The sequence below is a fragment of the Lepidochelys olivacea genome, assembly GCF_965140295.1.
Source record: "Lepidochelys olivacea isolate rLepOli2 genome assembly, chromosome: 6".
Lineage (NCBI taxonomy): Eukaryota > Metazoa > Chordata > Testudines > Cheloniidae > Lepidochelys > Lepidochelys olivacea.
In genome coordinates, this window is record NC_140416.1 from 124,077,454 (window position 1) to 124,095,097 (window position 17,644).

General features: G+C 41.9%; 1 protein-coding gene across 1 annotated transcript in view; it reads left to right on the forward strand.

The window, feature by feature from the left end:
• Positions 1-17,203, forward strand: part of NEMF (nuclear export mediator factor) — a 38,295-nt gene extending 21,092 nt beyond the window's left edge. Inside the window, exons 17-33 of the mRNA XM_084631392.1 lie at positions 358-461; positions 1,467-1,529; positions 1,863-1,975; positions 5,287-5,344; positions 5,491-5,549; positions 6,544-6,664; positions 6,810-7,095; positions 9,382-9,433; positions 9,527-9,576; positions 12,121-12,268; positions 12,650-12,727; positions 12,816-13,007; positions 13,646-13,678; positions 14,861-14,967; positions 15,087-15,130; positions 15,224-15,303; positions 16,853-17,203. Coding sequence (XP_084487518.1) covers positions 358-461; positions 1,467-1,529; positions 1,863-1,975; positions 5,287-5,344; positions 5,491-5,549; positions 6,544-6,664; positions 6,810-7,095; positions 9,382-9,433; positions 9,527-9,576; positions 12,121-12,268; positions 12,650-12,727; positions 12,816-13,007; positions 13,646-13,678; positions 14,861-14,967; positions 15,087-15,130; positions 15,224-15,303; positions 16,853-16,948 — 1,684 coding nt within the window. The 3' untranslated portion in view covers positions 16,949-17,203. The remainder of the gene's footprint in view (positions 1-357; positions 462-1,466; positions 1,530-1,862; positions 1,976-5,286; positions 5,345-5,490; positions 5,550-6,543; positions 6,665-6,809; positions 7,096-9,381; positions 9,434-9,526; positions 9,577-12,120; positions 12,269-12,649; positions 12,728-12,815; positions 13,008-13,645; positions 13,679-14,860; positions 14,968-15,086; positions 15,131-15,223; positions 15,304-16,852) is intronic.
• The last annotated feature ends 441 nt before the right edge of the window (positions 17,204-17,644 follow it).

Here is a 17,644-nt window from a genome sequence, read left to right on the forward strand (position 1 = left end):
AAGTGATTTTAAATGCACACAGAGTAAACATGGAAAAGAAATACTTTCTCTCTTTTTATAAACAGCTGTTTTAAAAGTAGCAATTATAGTTAAAAAAATAGATTGTGAGATTTGCTTGATGTGTCCTTTTAAAGAATATGATTGACAGTCCAATTACATTTGTACAATACCTTGAATTTATGCCATATACATATGTATGAAACTGTAGCTGATCAACAAAACGAAGTATCTTTGAGAATACCTGTCTTTCCACCTGTAATACATTAAAGTACTGAGACCCTGGCAAAAACCATACTTTCTGTAATAGGCAAACAGTTCCAGTTATTTTATACAGCGTGGTTTGATGTAATTTGACAGGTTTGAGAAGTTCCTGTGGTTTATTAGCTCTGAAAATTACCTCATTATAGCTGGAAGAGATCAACAGCAGAATGAAATGATTGTGAAGCGATATTTGAAATCAGGTTAGTAAGATTAAATCAAGCATGTCAGCATAGTTTTTGTTTTCTTTGCTGATTGTTATAAATGCTTGTATTGTACATCCAAAACTGAGGAACACTATTAGATCTTTATTAGCTTGTGTATAAAATTCAGCTTGCTTGTACGCATTCTCATTTTGCTACATTGTCTGGAATTTCAGACTGAAGTTCTTTGGAGCTTTATAATTATGTCCATGTGTGAGGTGTGGTATGGAATGCAGCTTCACCCAATAGTTTTGAAATTGCCTGAACTGAGTTAAAAAGCAAACTAACAGACTTTACCTTTTGCAGTTGTACACTGTTCCACATGGAGGAGCGTAAGACCATAGACATAAGTTATAGCTAGTATTTTCCTGCAGCAGTGGTTCTCAACCAGGGGTCCTGGACTCCGTAGGGGGGCTGCGAGTGGATTTCAAGGGGCTGCCAAGCAGGGCCAGCATTAGACTTGTTGGGGCCCAGGGCAGAAAGCCAAAGCCCCACCTCATGGGGTTGAAGCCTGGGGCCCTGAGACCAGCCACCACATGCTGAAGCCTGAGCAACTTTGTTTCACAGGGCTCCCTGTGGCGTGGGGCCCCAGGCAGTTGCCTACTTGATACCCCTAATACTGGGTCCTGGCTTTTATATGCAGAAAAACAGTTGTTGTGGCACAAGTGGGCTGTGGAGTTTTTATAGGATGTTGCGGGGGGGCCCTCAGAAAGAAAAAAGTTGAGAACCCCTGTTCTACAGCAGAATACAGAATTCAGAAGTATTGCAATATATTAGCATACCAAAGGTCTTAGTTCACCATGATATTGATGTCAGAATAAATGACAATTAGTATGGGGTATAACTGACAAGTAGACATAATTACTTCCCCTGAATATGTGAATGTTTTGGCAGTGCTCCAAGTAAATCAGTTTCTAATTCAAAGCTTGGAACCCTCTTTTAATGATCAGTGCAGCAATTAAGTGTGCTCAGTGATGTGTCCCAATCTTATCTCTTCTGTTTTAGGAGATATATATGTGCATGCTGACCTACATGGTGCAACTAGCTGTGTAATCAAGAATCCTACAGGTAATTAAGTCTGTGGTTGGCTCTGATTTATAATCTGTTAAACACAAACAATTTGAAATTTAATGGACTTCAGTAAAAATGTACTGCTACATCCTTGTCCGCTCTTCGTTTCACTTCAGACGTCGAGTTGACGAGGTTTAGTCTGAAGTCCTTCCTTATTAATGTGCAAGCCAGTGAGGAAGCCATAATAGCACAGTACTTGTTTTGTGCAGGAAAATTGCCTTCAGGACCTGCCTCTGTAGATCCCCACTCGGAGATGCTTTTGTACGATGTCTGGTTACTTTTTTAAACGTGTGCTCAGCTAACGCAAATGTGGTGGTGTTGCTGTTACAGGTGAGCTGATCCCTCCCCGGACCCTGACTGAGGCCGGCACCATGGCATTATGTTACAGTGCTGCGTGGGATGCTCGTGTCATCACTAGTGCCTGGTGGGTCTATCATCACCAGGTAAGGAGATCTTGCCTGTTCGTTTTGAGAAGTTAATCTCTGAAAGAATGAGTGTGGAACTGTCGATGTAAATGTCACCACCGATGAAATTAAAGACTGAAAGAAACAGTTGTGTATTATATGTGATGGTCCTTACAAGTTCTCCCTGGCTCTACGACAGCGGCCTTGGTTTGTGAATCTTTGGTATAATGGGCCCAGGACCCAAGAAATGCTGTGGGTTCAGCATCTTTTAAAAAGAGGTTAAAGGTCTGTGATGTGCTGCACTCATCTCTTGTGAGCGCCTCCTGTGGGTGCAAACCTGCACTCTCTCTTGGCTCAGGTTGCCTGTTTCCTGTTGCCCTCATCAGGTGGGTCTTCAGTGGCTCAGCCCTCCGGCTAAGTCACACATAGGCCACGGCTACACTATAGAGTTTACAGTGGTGCAGCTGCTCTAAGCCAACAGGAGAGAGTTCTCCTGTCGTCTTAAATACTTCAGCCTCCACGAGTAGCAGTAGCTATGTCGTGGAAGAAGCTCTTCTGCTGACATAGTGCTGTCCACGCCGGCGCTTATGTCGGTGTAACTTGTCTCTCTCAGGGGGATGATGTAAGTTATGCCAACATAAGCTGTAGTATAGACCTAGCCATAGTCTAAATGCAAGAGGGAATCCCTTCCAGGTGACAAAGTTCCAACACGGACTATCACTGTGCCTAAGTAGTCATCTGCGGCCCTGCCTTTGGGCTCAATTCTCAGCCCCTTCTGGGCTAGCTTTCAGTCTGTCCCTGCCCTGTTAGAGAACACTGCCCCCAAGGCGGTCTCCCTGGAGACTTTGTCATCAGCAGTTCTCTGGCATCCCAGCTCTCCAGCCAGTTTATGCCTTAACTTCAGTCCCCTTCTGGCAGTAACAAAGTTGAAAGAATGGTTGGCCCTCTTCAGGGTCTTCGGCCCCATCCCTGGTCCTGTTTAAATTCCCAGCCCCTTTCTTGGGCTTTTTATGCAGAGTCTTATCACCTCCTTGAGGCTTAAGCCACTTCTCCTGTGGACGGTGGGGGAACCCGGGCCCACCCACTATTCCAGGTCCCAACCCAGGTATCCTATAGACAACAGCCACATACTATTTCCTCTACTTGGTTGCTGCTGGTACTCCTGGATGGCTTCCCACTCGGTCCCATCACCTTCACCCATTACCTTAGGTCAGTGGTTCTCAAACTTTTTTTTTTTCACGGACCACTTGAAAATTGCTGAGGGTCTCGGTGGACCACTAAATGATCTTTCCAAAGATTGTTTGTACCGTTAGCTAACTATTGTAAAGTGCTTTGGATAAAAGCACTATATATAAAAAAATTAAATTAAAAAATTAAAAAAAATTTTGTTCTACAGATAAAAGCACACAACTCATATTTTAATATCAGTAGTCTTACCTTTCTAATGCAATGGATGTGCCCTCTCTCTCCTGCTGTGGCAGCCCCCGAGCTGGGGCTGGGAAGGAGGGGAGGGGTATCTCCCCAGCCACAGAGCTGAGGCTGGGAAGGAGGGCCATCTCTCTCTGGCAGCCGCAGCCCTGGAGCTGGGGAAAGTCTCCTCTTCCTCTGGCAGCCGCAGCCCTGGAGCTGGGGAAAGTCTCCTCTTCCTCTGGCAGCCGCAGCCCTGGAGCTGGGGAAAGTCTCCTCTTCCTCTGGCAGCCGCAGCCTTGCACGTTCTAAATTCCACCCCCCGTCTCACTCCACTGCCCCCTCCCACCTACCCCCTATTTCCCCCAAAGGCCACTACCTCACCTTACATGTGTGTCTTCTCCACGGTCCAGGAACCTAATTAATGGAGCCATGTCTGCACGGCTCCACTAATCAGGTGGGTGGCCGCCCAGGCGTGCACCTTAGAGGGAACTATCCGCGGACCATCTGAATGGAGCTGGCAGACCACTGGTGATCCGTGGACCACAGTTTGAGAATCTCTGCCTTAGGCTATAGTCCTTGGGTTCTACTTTCTTGTTTCCTGTTTGCGCAGGGTCTCACCCAGGCCTCCTTGCCTGGAGAGTCTCTGTCTTTTCCCTTTCAGTCCCCGTCAGGAACTGACTTGCTCAGGTGGCTGTGCTGCTCTTTTTAACTGAGCCTGCTAGGGTCTGATTGGCTGCTCCCCTGCAGCCTTTCAGCACAAGCCTGGAGGACCTACCTTTACTATGCCTTTTCTGGAGCGGAGTGTGGTAGGACCGCAAGGCCTCCAGCAGGCCTCCTCAAAGGGCGTGGTGCACCCCAGCACAAGGTCAGATTGGGAATGATTTTTAAGAAGTGTAATCAGTTTTTAATGTTCTGTTAGAACTTTAATTCACATATTAAATAAGGGTTTGTTTGTTTTGTCGTAAAACACCTAGAATGTTGGAATGGGCAGGCAACATGAAAAGCTGATCTGTTTTCTAGATACAGTCATTTGACATAATTTCACCAAGCCTGCTGTAGTTTACCCTTTTCAATATGTTCTTTCTTCATGGCACTGTATTGTAACTGAGGCTAGCTCATGTAAACATTTCTAGTATCTCTACTTAGGTATCTGTATGTGGTTTTAGTTGTGTCTTGGGCACTAACAGTGAAAGACTGGTTCCCAAAAAGTTGTTGGAATCTCTCACTGCTTCCCTATCGGGAAAACAATTTCTTTCTGCTGTGATTTGAACCTGTAATCTCAAGACTGATTAAGGACTTTCCCTCTGGCTAAGAAGGCTGGTCTCAAAAGGAACCTCCTGCAAGCAGAGCACAGTATTGCCCTGGGAGCAGTGGAATGGGGAGTCTTCCATTACAGAGCCCACTTAAGTTAGGTCTGGGAAGAAACTGAGGGCTTGTCTTCACTACTGAGGAGATCAACACCCCTACGGGTGTTAATTTAGTGGGTCTTACTAGACCCGCTAAATCGACAGCAGAGCGCGTTATTCACGTAGCTGGAGTAGCGTATCTTAGGTCAGCTTACCCCGGAACTGAAAACAAGCCCTCAGATTCATAGATTTTTAAGGCCAGAGGGGACTGTTATGCTCAAATCTGATCCCCTGCATAACACAGTCTATTAAATTTTATCCAGTGATTTCGACATGAAGGCCAGTAACTTCTGGTTGAACCAGAGCATCTTTTAGGAAGACATCCAGTGATGATTTAAAGGCTTCAGGTGATGGGAGGTTGTTCCTCAGCAAATCCTCCCTATAATACTCTTCACTTTGTGAAGTTAAAAAGCTGTCCTTAGAAATCAGAAATTCAGTTAGCTTAAATGCTCATTTTTATTACCGTTATTACTCAGTGAGGCACCGTTTTCTACGGTACTTTATTAAATATACAATATGTGATGCTCTTCTCAGGTGTCTAAAACAGCACCAACTGGAGAATATCTGACTACAGGGAGCTTCATGATAAGAGGTGAGAACTTGAAGAGAGACCATCAATTTGTAAACCACAATTGTCCAAAAAATCTGTATCTTCTACAGTGGCAAGGATCACTGCAAGAAGCTGGCAAAATATGTTTATATATTTAAACCACCTTATGTTTTCCTTTTTTTCCCCAGGGAAAAAAAACTTTCTTCCACCTTCATATCTTATGATGGGGTTTAGCTTCTTATTTAAGGTACTGTCCCATTCATTGCTTACATTTGTCTCCTTTTTGTTACATAAACATAAAGCTGTAATAGTTCACAACAATCCTTAATTCCCATGAGCACCTTTCCCTTCCAGTAGGTCACTATCATTCTGTTAGCTCTGAATGGAAGAGAAACCTTTAATCTAGTTCATGAGAGTGGGCATGCAGCTCAGAAACCGCCAACTGAAGAAACAAACTGGGTACAATGGGCTAAGCTTATCAAAGAAGCTGCCACTCTTTAAATACTTTTCCCCCTGGAGTGGGATTCCTGTTTTTAATTATTTATTTAGAACAAACCCTGTGACCACGGCACCTCCAGATATTTTTTTTTTTTAATAACAAGTGTTTAAAGTGTTAGCAGGAGTTTGTAAAGCTCCCTTTTTGTGGGCAGTCTGATGGGTGTGTGACTAGCTACAGTGGGCTCCCACTAGCCTTCATCTTCTAGGGACATGCTTTCAAACTTTTTCCCCTATTCCTTTCCATGGTAAAGGAGCTCAAAAATTTAGGAGATTTTACATAAAAATAAGGAAAAGAAATGGAAGTAGGCAAGTCAGTTGTTGCATATAAAGGCTGGAAATTAATCACCAGGGAAGGCAGTTTCAGGAATGTGTAAATGAGTTCAAGGGACACACAGAATTTGTTCCTGGAGAGGAATAAGATTGAAGGGCATGCTGAAAAAACAGGAAGATGATGTCAAGACAAATAAGGGACACTAAGATTTGCCAAATGGTTTCCACACAAGAGCTTGCATTAATATAGTAGTTTTCAATCTCTTGGCCAGATCCAGTCCTCACAGAACTCAATGGGATTCTGTCCATTGAATGGAGCCCATGATGAACATTGTTGTTGGGCTCCTAAGAATCAGTAGAAAGATTTGAAGTTCCACGTGTTCATTCACTACAGTTTCTCATTGGGTTTGGTATAAGCCAGTTTCCTTGGAAATCCTTTTGCTCAATAAAAAGGACCTGCTTCTGTCATTTAGGTGGAAGAATCTTGTGTTTGGAGACACAGAGACGAACGAAAGATCAAAGTGCAGGATGAGGATATGGAGTCTGTGACCAGTAGTACCAATGAACTGGTGTCAGAAGAAGTGGAGCTACTAGGTATTATGCAGGGTTTAATATATTTTACTGTGGGCATGCTGGGAACTCTTAAAAATACATTGGGATGTGCATTCAGCTCCCTGAATTAGTAATGTGTTAGTCTAGTGTCTGTAAACTGAAATGTCTTTTCTCCTACCTCATTTAGAAGAAGCACCAGAAGGAGATGATAGCAGCACTGATGATGAGAAGGCACTGCCTCAAGAAATGCCTGATGGTATTGAAGTCAGGTCTAACAGTAACCCCGAGGAGGACGTTGCTCATGCAGACAAGGATGGAATAAACAAGCTACCAGCACAAGAGGGAACCTCTGAAGACGATGATGTAGAATCTGAAGAAGAGGCTGAAGGTCAGGAGCTGATGAGTGAAGTAAAGGAGGAGGAGATAAATTATCCAGACACTGCAATTGACCTGTCACATCTTCAACCACAAAGGTAACCAAAAGAGCCTCCACGTTTGTCAGCGGTATGAGCCATTCTAAGAATGTCAGTGCCTTAAACTATGTTTATGTGATAAGAGGGATTGCAATGAGTACATAAGATTTAATCCTAGTGTTCAAAGATGCAGGCTGCCTGAATACCAAGTAAAACAAGTGTATACATGTCTGGTAGTGCTGCCCCGCCCTTCCTAGATGGTCTTCTCTACACAGTTACACAGTTCTTCATTTTGGGTTATCTTATTCCCCCTTCTCCTGACTGTAGTAACCACCGCGCTAATGCATTCTCTGGCTGGGGCATATGTGGTATTTTGGCCATTGCCAATGCTATTATAGAATCATAGAAATGTAGGGCTGGATGGAACCTTGAAGTCATCAAGTCCAGCCCACTTCCCTGAAGTGGGACCCAAGTAAACCTAGACCATCTCTGACAGGTGTTTGCCCAACTGGTTCTTAAAAATCTCAACAATGGAAATTCCATGACCTCCCTTGGAAGCCTGTTCCAGAGCTTAACTACCCTTAGAGTTAGAAAGTGTTCCCTACTATTTAACCTAAATCTCCCTTGTTGCAGATTAAGCCCATTACTACTTCTATCTTCAGTGAACATGGAGAACAACTGATCACAGTCCTCTTTATAACATTCCTTAACATACTTGAACACTTACCAGGTCCCTCCTCAATCTTCTTTTCTCAAGACTAAACATGCCCAAGTTTTTTTAACCTTTCCTCATAGGTCAAGTTTTCTAAACCTTGTTTTGTTTTTGTTGCTCTCCTCTAGAGTCTCTCCAGTTTGTCCACATCTTCCCTAAAGCATGGAGCCCAGCACTGGACACAGTACTCCAGCTGAGGCCTCACTAGTGCCGAGTGGAGTGGGACAGTTACCCCCAGAATGAGATTAGCCATTTTCACAACTGCATCACATTGTTGACTCTCCTTCAATTTGTGATCTACGATAGCCCCCAGATCCATTTCAGTAACACTACCAGCTAACCAGTTATTCCCCATTTTATCGTTGTGTGTTTGACTTTTCCTTATTAAATGCAGAGTATTTCACTTATCTTTACTGAATTTCATCTTCAATTTGTTGAGGTCATTTTGAATTCTAATCCTGTCCTCCAAAGTGCTTGCAACCCCTCTCAGCTTGGCGTCCTCTGCAAATGTAATAAGCATACTCTCACTTGTTGTTCAGGTAATTAATGAAGATAGTGCATAGTACCGGACCCAAAACTGACCCCTGCGGGACCCCACTAGATACACCCTCCCAGTTTGACAGTGAACTGTTGATCGCTGCTCTCTCAGTAGGGTCTTTCTGCCAATTGTGCACCCACCTTGTAGTAACTTCATCTAGACCACGTTTCCCTAATTTGCTTATGAGAATGCCATGTGGGGGACTATTAAAAAAAAAAATAAAATCAAGATATATTGGCTAGGGGTGCTTCAAGCACAGGGCATTTTACAATTTTTCCTACTTGGGGAGACCAACCTTCTTCCACTTAAGTGTTCTACCAGGACCCAGGAAATGGGAAGCCTAATGTCACTTCTGTTCTTATTCAAGATGGTAGTGAGTGAAAATTATTGCCACCTGAAATGAGATGGTGATCTCCAGTTAGTGCCAGTGGCTAATCTTCCTACCACTTACCCTGCTGTCTTCACAAATGGCACTATTTAGCAGCTTGAAGGGAACGAGATGAATGGGCATAAGAATGAACCACTCTCACCGTAGACATTGAGGCACTTAGGGGTGAGTCGGGGAAAACTGCCACCCGTCCTCCCAAGAAATCAGACTTCAGTTTCCAATTCATTCAGTCTGGGTTTATTTAATAGGTATTACAGCTGTAAAAATAATGCTTTGTGTGCGTGGGATTTGTGTGCATGCAATAAAGACCTAACAGGGGAAGATCTCTGAGAGCCTACTTCACAGTTTCTCTGTGACTTAATTTCATTTATCACAGCTGGGGCTTTCAGAGGCACTCAGTTTCCTTAGGCTCCTTTGAAAATCCAAACTCAAGAGATTTGGATTCAATGCTAGGTTAAATGTGTCTGGTCACTAAACAAAGAGACTTCATTACCCATTCTACAGGGTACATTGGGGTGGTGTGCAAAATCCCCTGGATGCAGCATAGTGCTGACGCTATTTACCTGTTCAGAAAAGGAAAGGATCTTTCCTGGACATGATGCCCAATAGACAACTCTGAATTAGTTTGTCTCAGTTGTGGCAGCTGCTGCTATGTCAGGACTGTGTTATCAGACTGTTATTTCTCTAACAACATGCTGCACCTTTCAGTCTTCACAGATCCCACCAGAAAATGGTTACAAAAGAGGAAGCATCCAACCTGGTAAGCTCTCGGGTAAGATCGTCAAACAAGTAACACGGCATGTGATTTCTATGAGTGGAAATAATAAAATATAACTTTATTTCACTTTTTTAGAGTGACAGTAAGTCACATGGGCGAAGACACTTATCAGCCAAGGAGAGAAGGTAAGAATGTCTTCATTTTAAGGAAGGAAAGGTCTAAATATCTCCATGTATGAAAGTCCTCATTTCTTAAGGAGGAGTTAACCTTTTTTGAAGAAGTCACTTGCAGTGTTTTTCTTGCCCCTTGAAATTAACAATATGGATATAACAGACACTGTGAACACAAAGGAGCTGGTTTTTATCAGCTGGAAGAATTTGATTTTTTTGATGGGATACTGGGTTATTTCAAAGGTCTGGTTCAGAATATAAAGGGTAACTTCTGCACTGTGGAAATTAATTTGTGAGGGCTTGTGATCTAGTTCAGGTTTCTATGCCACAGAATACTATTTACCCCAAAGATGCAGTGGTGATGGTCCCATGCTTCTGTGTGCAAACAAGGCAGGAACTGAATCCAAACTCAGTTCTAAGCCCAGCAGCTTCTCTTGCCAGCCCTTGAGGTGGAACGTAGGAGTTGGAGGCAAAGGGGCACCAATTTCCTTTCTGGATGTGGTTTCTTAAGGAGCTTCCCAGTTTCCAGTAGGTGGCTGCCTGACCCATGTTGATATCAGCTAATCTGGCCATATCTTCTTCTAGGCATCCTCTCTTTCACTCTGGTTACACTTGTCAAAGCCAGGGCTTGAACCAGAAACCTTTAGGTCTTCAGCCAAATACTCATCCAACAGAATTAGTTTGGTGTGTCAACTTGTTAGTGCTTTTTTATTCATTTCTTTTAAAAATAAATAACTGACAGTTTCTGCTGGTGATCATCTCCATCTGTGTTGATCACAACTTTGATGCAGTAGGAGCTGTGGGTCTCGGAGTGCTTCAGTTCTCTTTGTTCTTGGCCTTTGTGCTTTTTGGTGGTGGTGTTTTTTTTTTTTTTTTTTTTGCCTGCATCTCTTCCTCTTCCCCTTTCATGCTTTAAAGATACAGAGAATCAGTCAAACATTCCAGTTGATTGCACCAAATATTGCTTTACCATGTCCCTCCTGGACAGGCATGGTTATGATATCCTGTGTCCCAGAGCAGAGTGCAGCTACCTCTGCTTTGGGAATCCCCACAAGCATCTGGATCATTGACAGAGCTACAAACAATTTTATGGCTTTTTCCAGTGTTTCCTATAAGTGTGACATGAAGTTGACTTGGAGGAGAATTTCAGCTTGGTGTCACAAATGTTCCTTGAAATGGTTGATGTGTTCAGGATCTTGACTTATCAATGTGACTGGCATGTGTCAAGACTTCGATGCCTTTTAGTGTCTCACTCAGATAACTTATTATTGACTTCTCTTTGGAGCAGGCAATGCCTTACTCAAAGCACAAGATGAGATCTGTGTTGGGGGGAGTTACTGCTTGATTTCCAGCATGCCACCAACTTTGTCCCGTGTTCTGGCAGGCAATCATCTGAGTCTTCATTCTACCCGAACTCATTGTATAGGAGTAATAAATTAGATAATTGATCTGAGAAGACATCAAGAAATATTAATCACCCTAGTATTTCTTTCAGTTGGATTGTTTGTTTGGGTTGTCAGTCCCATATATCAAAACTAGATCCTGCTACCCCATTCTGGATGGGCTAATGAAGGAGGTGTGACTATTTTCATTCTGCCATGGTTATATCAAAGGCAAGAGGTAGGAAGTATTTCAGCAGGAAGTCACCAATGATTCTTTCCACATTCCCCTTAAGAGCTTGGGGGTGAAGGCTACTGTAGTCACTCAGGACTGGTCTGACATCCCTTTCTCTGAGACACAAGGACACCTTTGAGAGCAGGTTTTCCAATATGCAGCGCTTGCAACTTGCATTGGGAACAGCTGGTCCATGGGCCAGTATTGGATTGAGCTGAAGCAGGCAGAAATGCTCGAGTCTGTCTCTAATGCGAAGGGAGACACGTTCTGGTAACTGAATTGTGAGGTTGTGGAGAGAGCTGGACATTAGGCGCTTATGTTCTCCTGTCACTAGCACTGATGCTCACAGGTTTGCATGGCTATGCTAATCAAACCTTCATGCAGAGAACCTGACACAGGACAGAAGGAAATAGAAGATATTTAGTTAATCGTACCTTTTGGAGCAGAGGAAGTGGCTTAGTGGATGCTGTTCTCTGGAGAAAGATGGGCCTCCCTTCAGAAAGAAGAGTTCTGTATTTTTTTTGGACAATATGTTACTTATTTTGATAGGAATGAACGACACTGGCTGAAGCAGCAGGGCTGCTTGTTGTTCCAAGGTCAGGGGAGGGGAAACGAATAGCTTTGAGCTTGGCAAGTTCCTACCTTGGCCTCCTCTGGGAACTCAGACGTAGCCTTGTATCCCAGTGTATATCTTCCGGGATCAGTCGTGGCAAGTAAGCCGTTTCTCCTGTGTTGTTGAATCACTTTGTCATTGGCTTCTATGTTTAAATGTTGAATTTTTATCATCAATGTGACCTATTTTCCGTGTTCTTGATTGGTCTATTGACTGAACTTGTAGAAATGTATCCTTTGGGAAGTCAGGTGCTATGTTAACGTATGATCATTGTCGTTTCATGCAGCAGAACCCTGTAGGAGGGCATATCCCAATGATTATTTTTCTCTTAGGGAAATGAAGAAAAAGAAGCAGCAACATGACATAGAGGATTTAGAACCAGCTGAAGGAAAGGAAAGAGAGACCAGCACACAGCTCCCATCTTCTCCTGTTTCAAACAAGAGCATGTCAGCCCCTCAGCCCATGAAACGAGGGCAGAAGGTAGAATGGATGAAGCTGCAGAATTGATTAGATTTACCCAATGAAAAGGGCCCTCTGAAAGACACATTTCATATGTTTAATTTTTTTTAGCATTTGCCCAATATTCCAATTTGCATATTCAAACATCTCCAGGCATCTGACAAATTTAGACTCAGTTGAATAGTTGTCTGTGTTTAATAACAATTGTTGATTGACTAACTTTCAGCATTTCTTATTTCTCTGAATAGAAATGACGTCTGTTGGGTTAATACAGTGCTTAAACTAAAAAGAATTAGAGACCAAATCCATATACCAGTGAAGGGTTGAGCTCTATGTTGATATTTGCAGAAATTCCTTTTTGTTGTTTGCTAAACTATTAACCCCCATTTTTCTTATCTGTAGAGTAAAATGAAAAAAATGAAAGAGAAGTACAAGGACCAGGATGAAGAAGACAGAGAGCTCATAATGAAGCTATTGGGTGTAAGCCAAAATAACTATGGCTTTTCCTTTGTATTGTTTGTTCTGTGCTTGAGTGTAGATTTAAATCATTTTCATATGTGAAATCTAGTCTGCAGGGTCAAGCAAAGAAGAAAAAGTGAAGAAAGGTAAAAAAGGAAAAATAAAAGAATCAGTAAAGAAACAAGCCCAGAAACCAAACAGAGGCCATCAGGTTGATGCAGGTCGTAAAGAAACCCCCACGGTAGAAGTATTAACACATGAGTTACAGGACATGACCCTGGAAGATCAGCAGGAGGAGAAGGTAAACATTCTAGACACGTTTCATTCCCCACACTTTGCTGCTCAGGCTGTTAAATCATTACTTTATTGTACTATAAATATTAAACCGAGTCTGCGTAGTGCTTGCAGAACTACTTACTCTACTGCATTTGTGTAGTTTCCGCTTTTCTTAGATCAGGTTGTTCTTTTTGAGATCAGTGTATATAATGTCAGGACTAATGTTTAATAGTTGTAAGAGGCACCAACCCAAGAAACCAGGAGGGTGCTTCGCTGGAGCACAGACACACCAAAACTAGACGTTTGAGGGGTACGATGTGTGGCTGAGCTGTGCTGAGGATCTCTTAATGTCATACTGTATCAATTGTGCAGTTAAAAAAAACAATAAAAGCTTTTGTAGATTGGCAGCTTGAATTTCAGTATTTCCACCCAAATCTGTCTCCTTCCACCTTTGCATGTGCCAAGGGAGTTTGGGGATAGAAAGAAAAACCCTATATAAAAATGCACTTCACTTAGCTCTCCCTTAAAATGGCATTCCATATGCATTGAGGAGACTGTGCCCACACATGGCTTTCTATCTGCTGTGAATATGACCCTTCTGGGAGAAGGATTCTGATGTTCTACAAGTGTTAATGTTTCCTTTTATTTACATATGTGGTACAGGAGGAACAGGATCAAGACCAACAGGAAAATGAGGTAAATATTATCACCTTTACACTTCTAATAAAGTGCTAGAATAAAAGTGCTTAGAAAGTTTTTAAAAGTCTCTCTGCTCAACACTGCCAATGGCCTGGACCCCAGGGTCCTATCCGCTAACCCAGTTTGAGGAGTGTCAGTGAGGCTAACAATTCCTAACTTGGAGGAGATCGGGCATGTCACAAAGGTGAAGCACTTGGCTACTATGCGTAATGACAGCTGAGGTTTACTGATTGTGACTTTGGTACAGACCCCATGAGTTCAGACATATCACTGCATTATAATTTGGCTTTTTCAGTCACAGTTAAGTTGCAAATGGTCAATCCAGGTATAAATGTTCCTTTATTATAAGGATCAAATCAGTTAAAGTTTTTCTAGTGGGGAGCTGAAATGTGACCTTCCTAGTCGCTCAGTTGTATGGCGGTATTAGTGCATAGTATTAAGGTAATAAATACACAAGTTCCAACAAAACTTGGGTAAAATAACAAGGATTTGACAAACCCATTAAGTAGTTTTCCCTTTGTCTTCACCTGATTAACTCCATCAAGACCTCAGAATAGTGGAGGATCCCAGATCCCTGATAGGCTGACACAATAAGTAAAATCTAACTGTGATAAAAATAGTTCTTAAGACAAAAAGTTCCAGTTTACTTAAAATTGTTTACTGTACTTTTTAAAAAGCCCTTTACCTTCAATGTACATAGGATATATTTTCTCAAAAGCTTTCAGTAGATGTATTCCACACTTAGACAATTTGAAGAAATGGATTTATCTAAGAGGAAAAGTATAAACTTTCTTTCTATAATAACAAGTCTTAATTGACTATGCCAAAGTATAAACCAAATTTGGAAACTCCCCTTTACCTCATTTAAAACGAAAATCCATGTAATTTTGGACCTTCAGATTTTAATTATCAGATTTTTTTTTTAAACTAGAGCTTCTCCAATAGCCCATCATCTTTTGATAAATTGACTACATTTCAGTAATACTGTGACCACAGATTATGGTATGATATACACATGGGAATTATGACTTCTCTGCACTTGGGCTGTGAGGGAGAAGGACCAAATTCCAGCCTCTTCGGTAGTAAAAGATTGGGTTTATTTTTATTGCTTTAATTGTTGCTTTTTGTTTAAATGTTGTTTTTCTAGTTTGACAGCAAGGAATGTCTTTGCTATTTTAGGAAGGAGAGAGACTGCTAAATTCTTTGACAGGCCAGCCTCACTCGGAGGATATCCTCCTCTTTGCTATACCAATATGTGCACCTTACACTACCATGACAAACTATAAGTAAGTTGCAGCGAATTATCTGAAGAAGTAATGAATTTTAATTTGACAGATTGGCAGCACTTTGAGTTAGTTCCTTAACACCTGGTAAATGGTGTGATTTTTTTTTTTTCTTTTACAAGATACAAAGTGAAGCTCACTCCAGGCACCCAGAAGAAAGGAAAAGGTACTGTATACAGCACAACTAGTCCTTTTCAACCCAGCAGCTCTTTAAGCTGGCACATGCCATTTAACATCTTCTTTCATGTACTTTTTACAGCTGCCAAGACTGCTTTGCATAATTTCATGCATTACAAAGAAGCTACCACAAGAGAAAAAGATTTATTTCGCAGTGTAAAGGTAAAGAGCCATCTTCTTGGCTTGTTCAAACTATTACAGCAAGAATGAAAGCAGCATTTAGTGCTATTGCTTTCTGTTTTGTCCTTGCATTACTATCTCTTCAATCTTGTATTTAGCTGTGACATTGAGTACCTTTCCCAGACATGAGGAAAAGCTCTGGGAAAGTCCCTTCTGCTCTTTTCCTCCTCCCTCCCCAACCCCCCCTCCCCCCCAAGAAGTTGGTCCAATAAAAGATATCTCACCCACACCTTGTTTCTCCCTATTGGCATAGGAGATTAATAGACTTTTAAGGCCAGAAGGGACCATTAAATCATCTATTCCCAACCCCCAAGATTTACTCAGTTTCCCATCTTGAGCCTAATAACCTGCATTTGACTAAGTATACCTTCAAGAAAAGCATCCAGTCTTGATTTGAAGACAGCAAGAGCTGGAGAATCCACCACTTCCTTTCCGGTGGTTAATCACAGTTAGAATTTTGTGCTGTTTTTTTTTTTTTTTTAAATTGGTCTGATTCCAGCCATTGGTTCTTTTTCTGCCAGATTCAGGAATGCTTTAGAACTGGGTATTTTCTGTACATGAAGGTACATACACACTGTAATCAAGTCACCTCTCAAATCATCTTCTTTTTGATAAAATACACATATTGAGCTTAGTCTCACTGTAAGGCACTTGCTCCAGCCCACAAATCATTTTTGTGGGTCTTCTATGTATTGTCTCCAATTTTTAAACATCAGAACTGTACACAGTATTCTAGTGTCTCATCAGTGCCCTGTACAGAGGTAAAATCACCTTCCTGCTCATACTTGCTATCCTTGTTTATACATCGAAGGGTTGCATCGCCCCTTTTTTGGCAGTCCCACTAGAGCTCATGTTCAGCTGCTTGTCTGGGATCCCTAAATCCTCTTCTGAGTGACTGCTGTCTAAGAGAAGTCTCCTGTTGTGTCTGCATGGCCTGCATTATTTGTTCCTAGATATATGACCTTGCATTTTGCTGTATTCAAATACATTTACCAAGCAATCCAGATTACACTAACTGCCCTGTCCTCATTTACCATTCTGCAAATTTTATTATCAATTATCTTATTTACTTCTAGATCCCTGATAAAAATGTTGAATAATCTGGTCGACCAACAGTTGTGGTGGAACCTTATTAGGAATGCACCCCTTTGATGATTCTTTGTTAACAACTACGTATATTGAATACTACTGAACAAAGTTATGTTCAGATAGCTGGAGTGTTAAGCATATATATGATCTGATGATCCATTGTTTTCCCTGGAATGGGTGGGAGGTGCAGTAAGTGTTAATGGTTCTTTATTCATTAAAAAGGGGAAGGTCTGAGCACACTGCATTTTCATCAATCATTTACTGAACTATCAGAGGGCCACTTTCTTTGGAGAAACAAGCAGAGATATGCTGTACTGTAAAGTGACAGTGACTGATTCATGTGACATTATTACTTTAGTAGTCAGAGAGGACATGGGAGGCTGGGAAGGAGTGATTGTTGAACACTTCCTACTTAATTTTGACTCTTGATTTTGTTTTATAGGATACTGATTTATCAAGAAATATTCCTGGTAAAGTGAAAGTGTCTGCACCTAAGCTCCTGAACATGAAAAAGAAGTGTGTTGATCGTAAATCATGAATGTGTTTGAACTGCTACTCCTGCTTCAGAAGAGGATAGACACAAACCTGCCATCTGGACCTCTTCCAATTTTGCTAATAAAGTAAAATAGCTATAATCAGTTGGACTAAATTTAAGAGGCAGAGGTGAACTGTTTCCTGCATCTGACCCTGGCCTACATCTATTTGTATGGACTTTAAATTACATGTAGCATGTGACTCCTCTGAAGTGCACAAGTAAAGTACTACTGGCCTTAGCTGTCAAAGGCAAGACTGATTTTGGACTGATACTCTTTCTAATGCTGTGAGGACTGGCCCAGACCCAGTCCATTCTCTCCTTACTGCCTGCTCTAGCTCATGCTGCAGCAAAAGTCCTGCTGCTTGTTCTTTTCAGCTCTCCTTGGGCAAAGGCCAGGATTTAAACATATTTGGAGCCCTCTTTCTAGTCAGAACATCTACTCCCATGTTTAGGAATGAAGATAATGTTTACCAAAAGCCTGTACAGGCATAGGGTAAGAAAAACCCTGCAAGGACAAAAATCCAAGTCTTGCTTCTGACTAGTCAGCTGCAGTCACTTACTGGCAGTGGAGCACCACCATGCCACATTATGAATGAATGGGGAATAGTATAATACTTTGTCCATATTGGGGTGATTTTATATGTACTATACCTCTGAGCAGCCAAAAAAACAGTAAAAGAGATGAATGGTGAGCTAAAA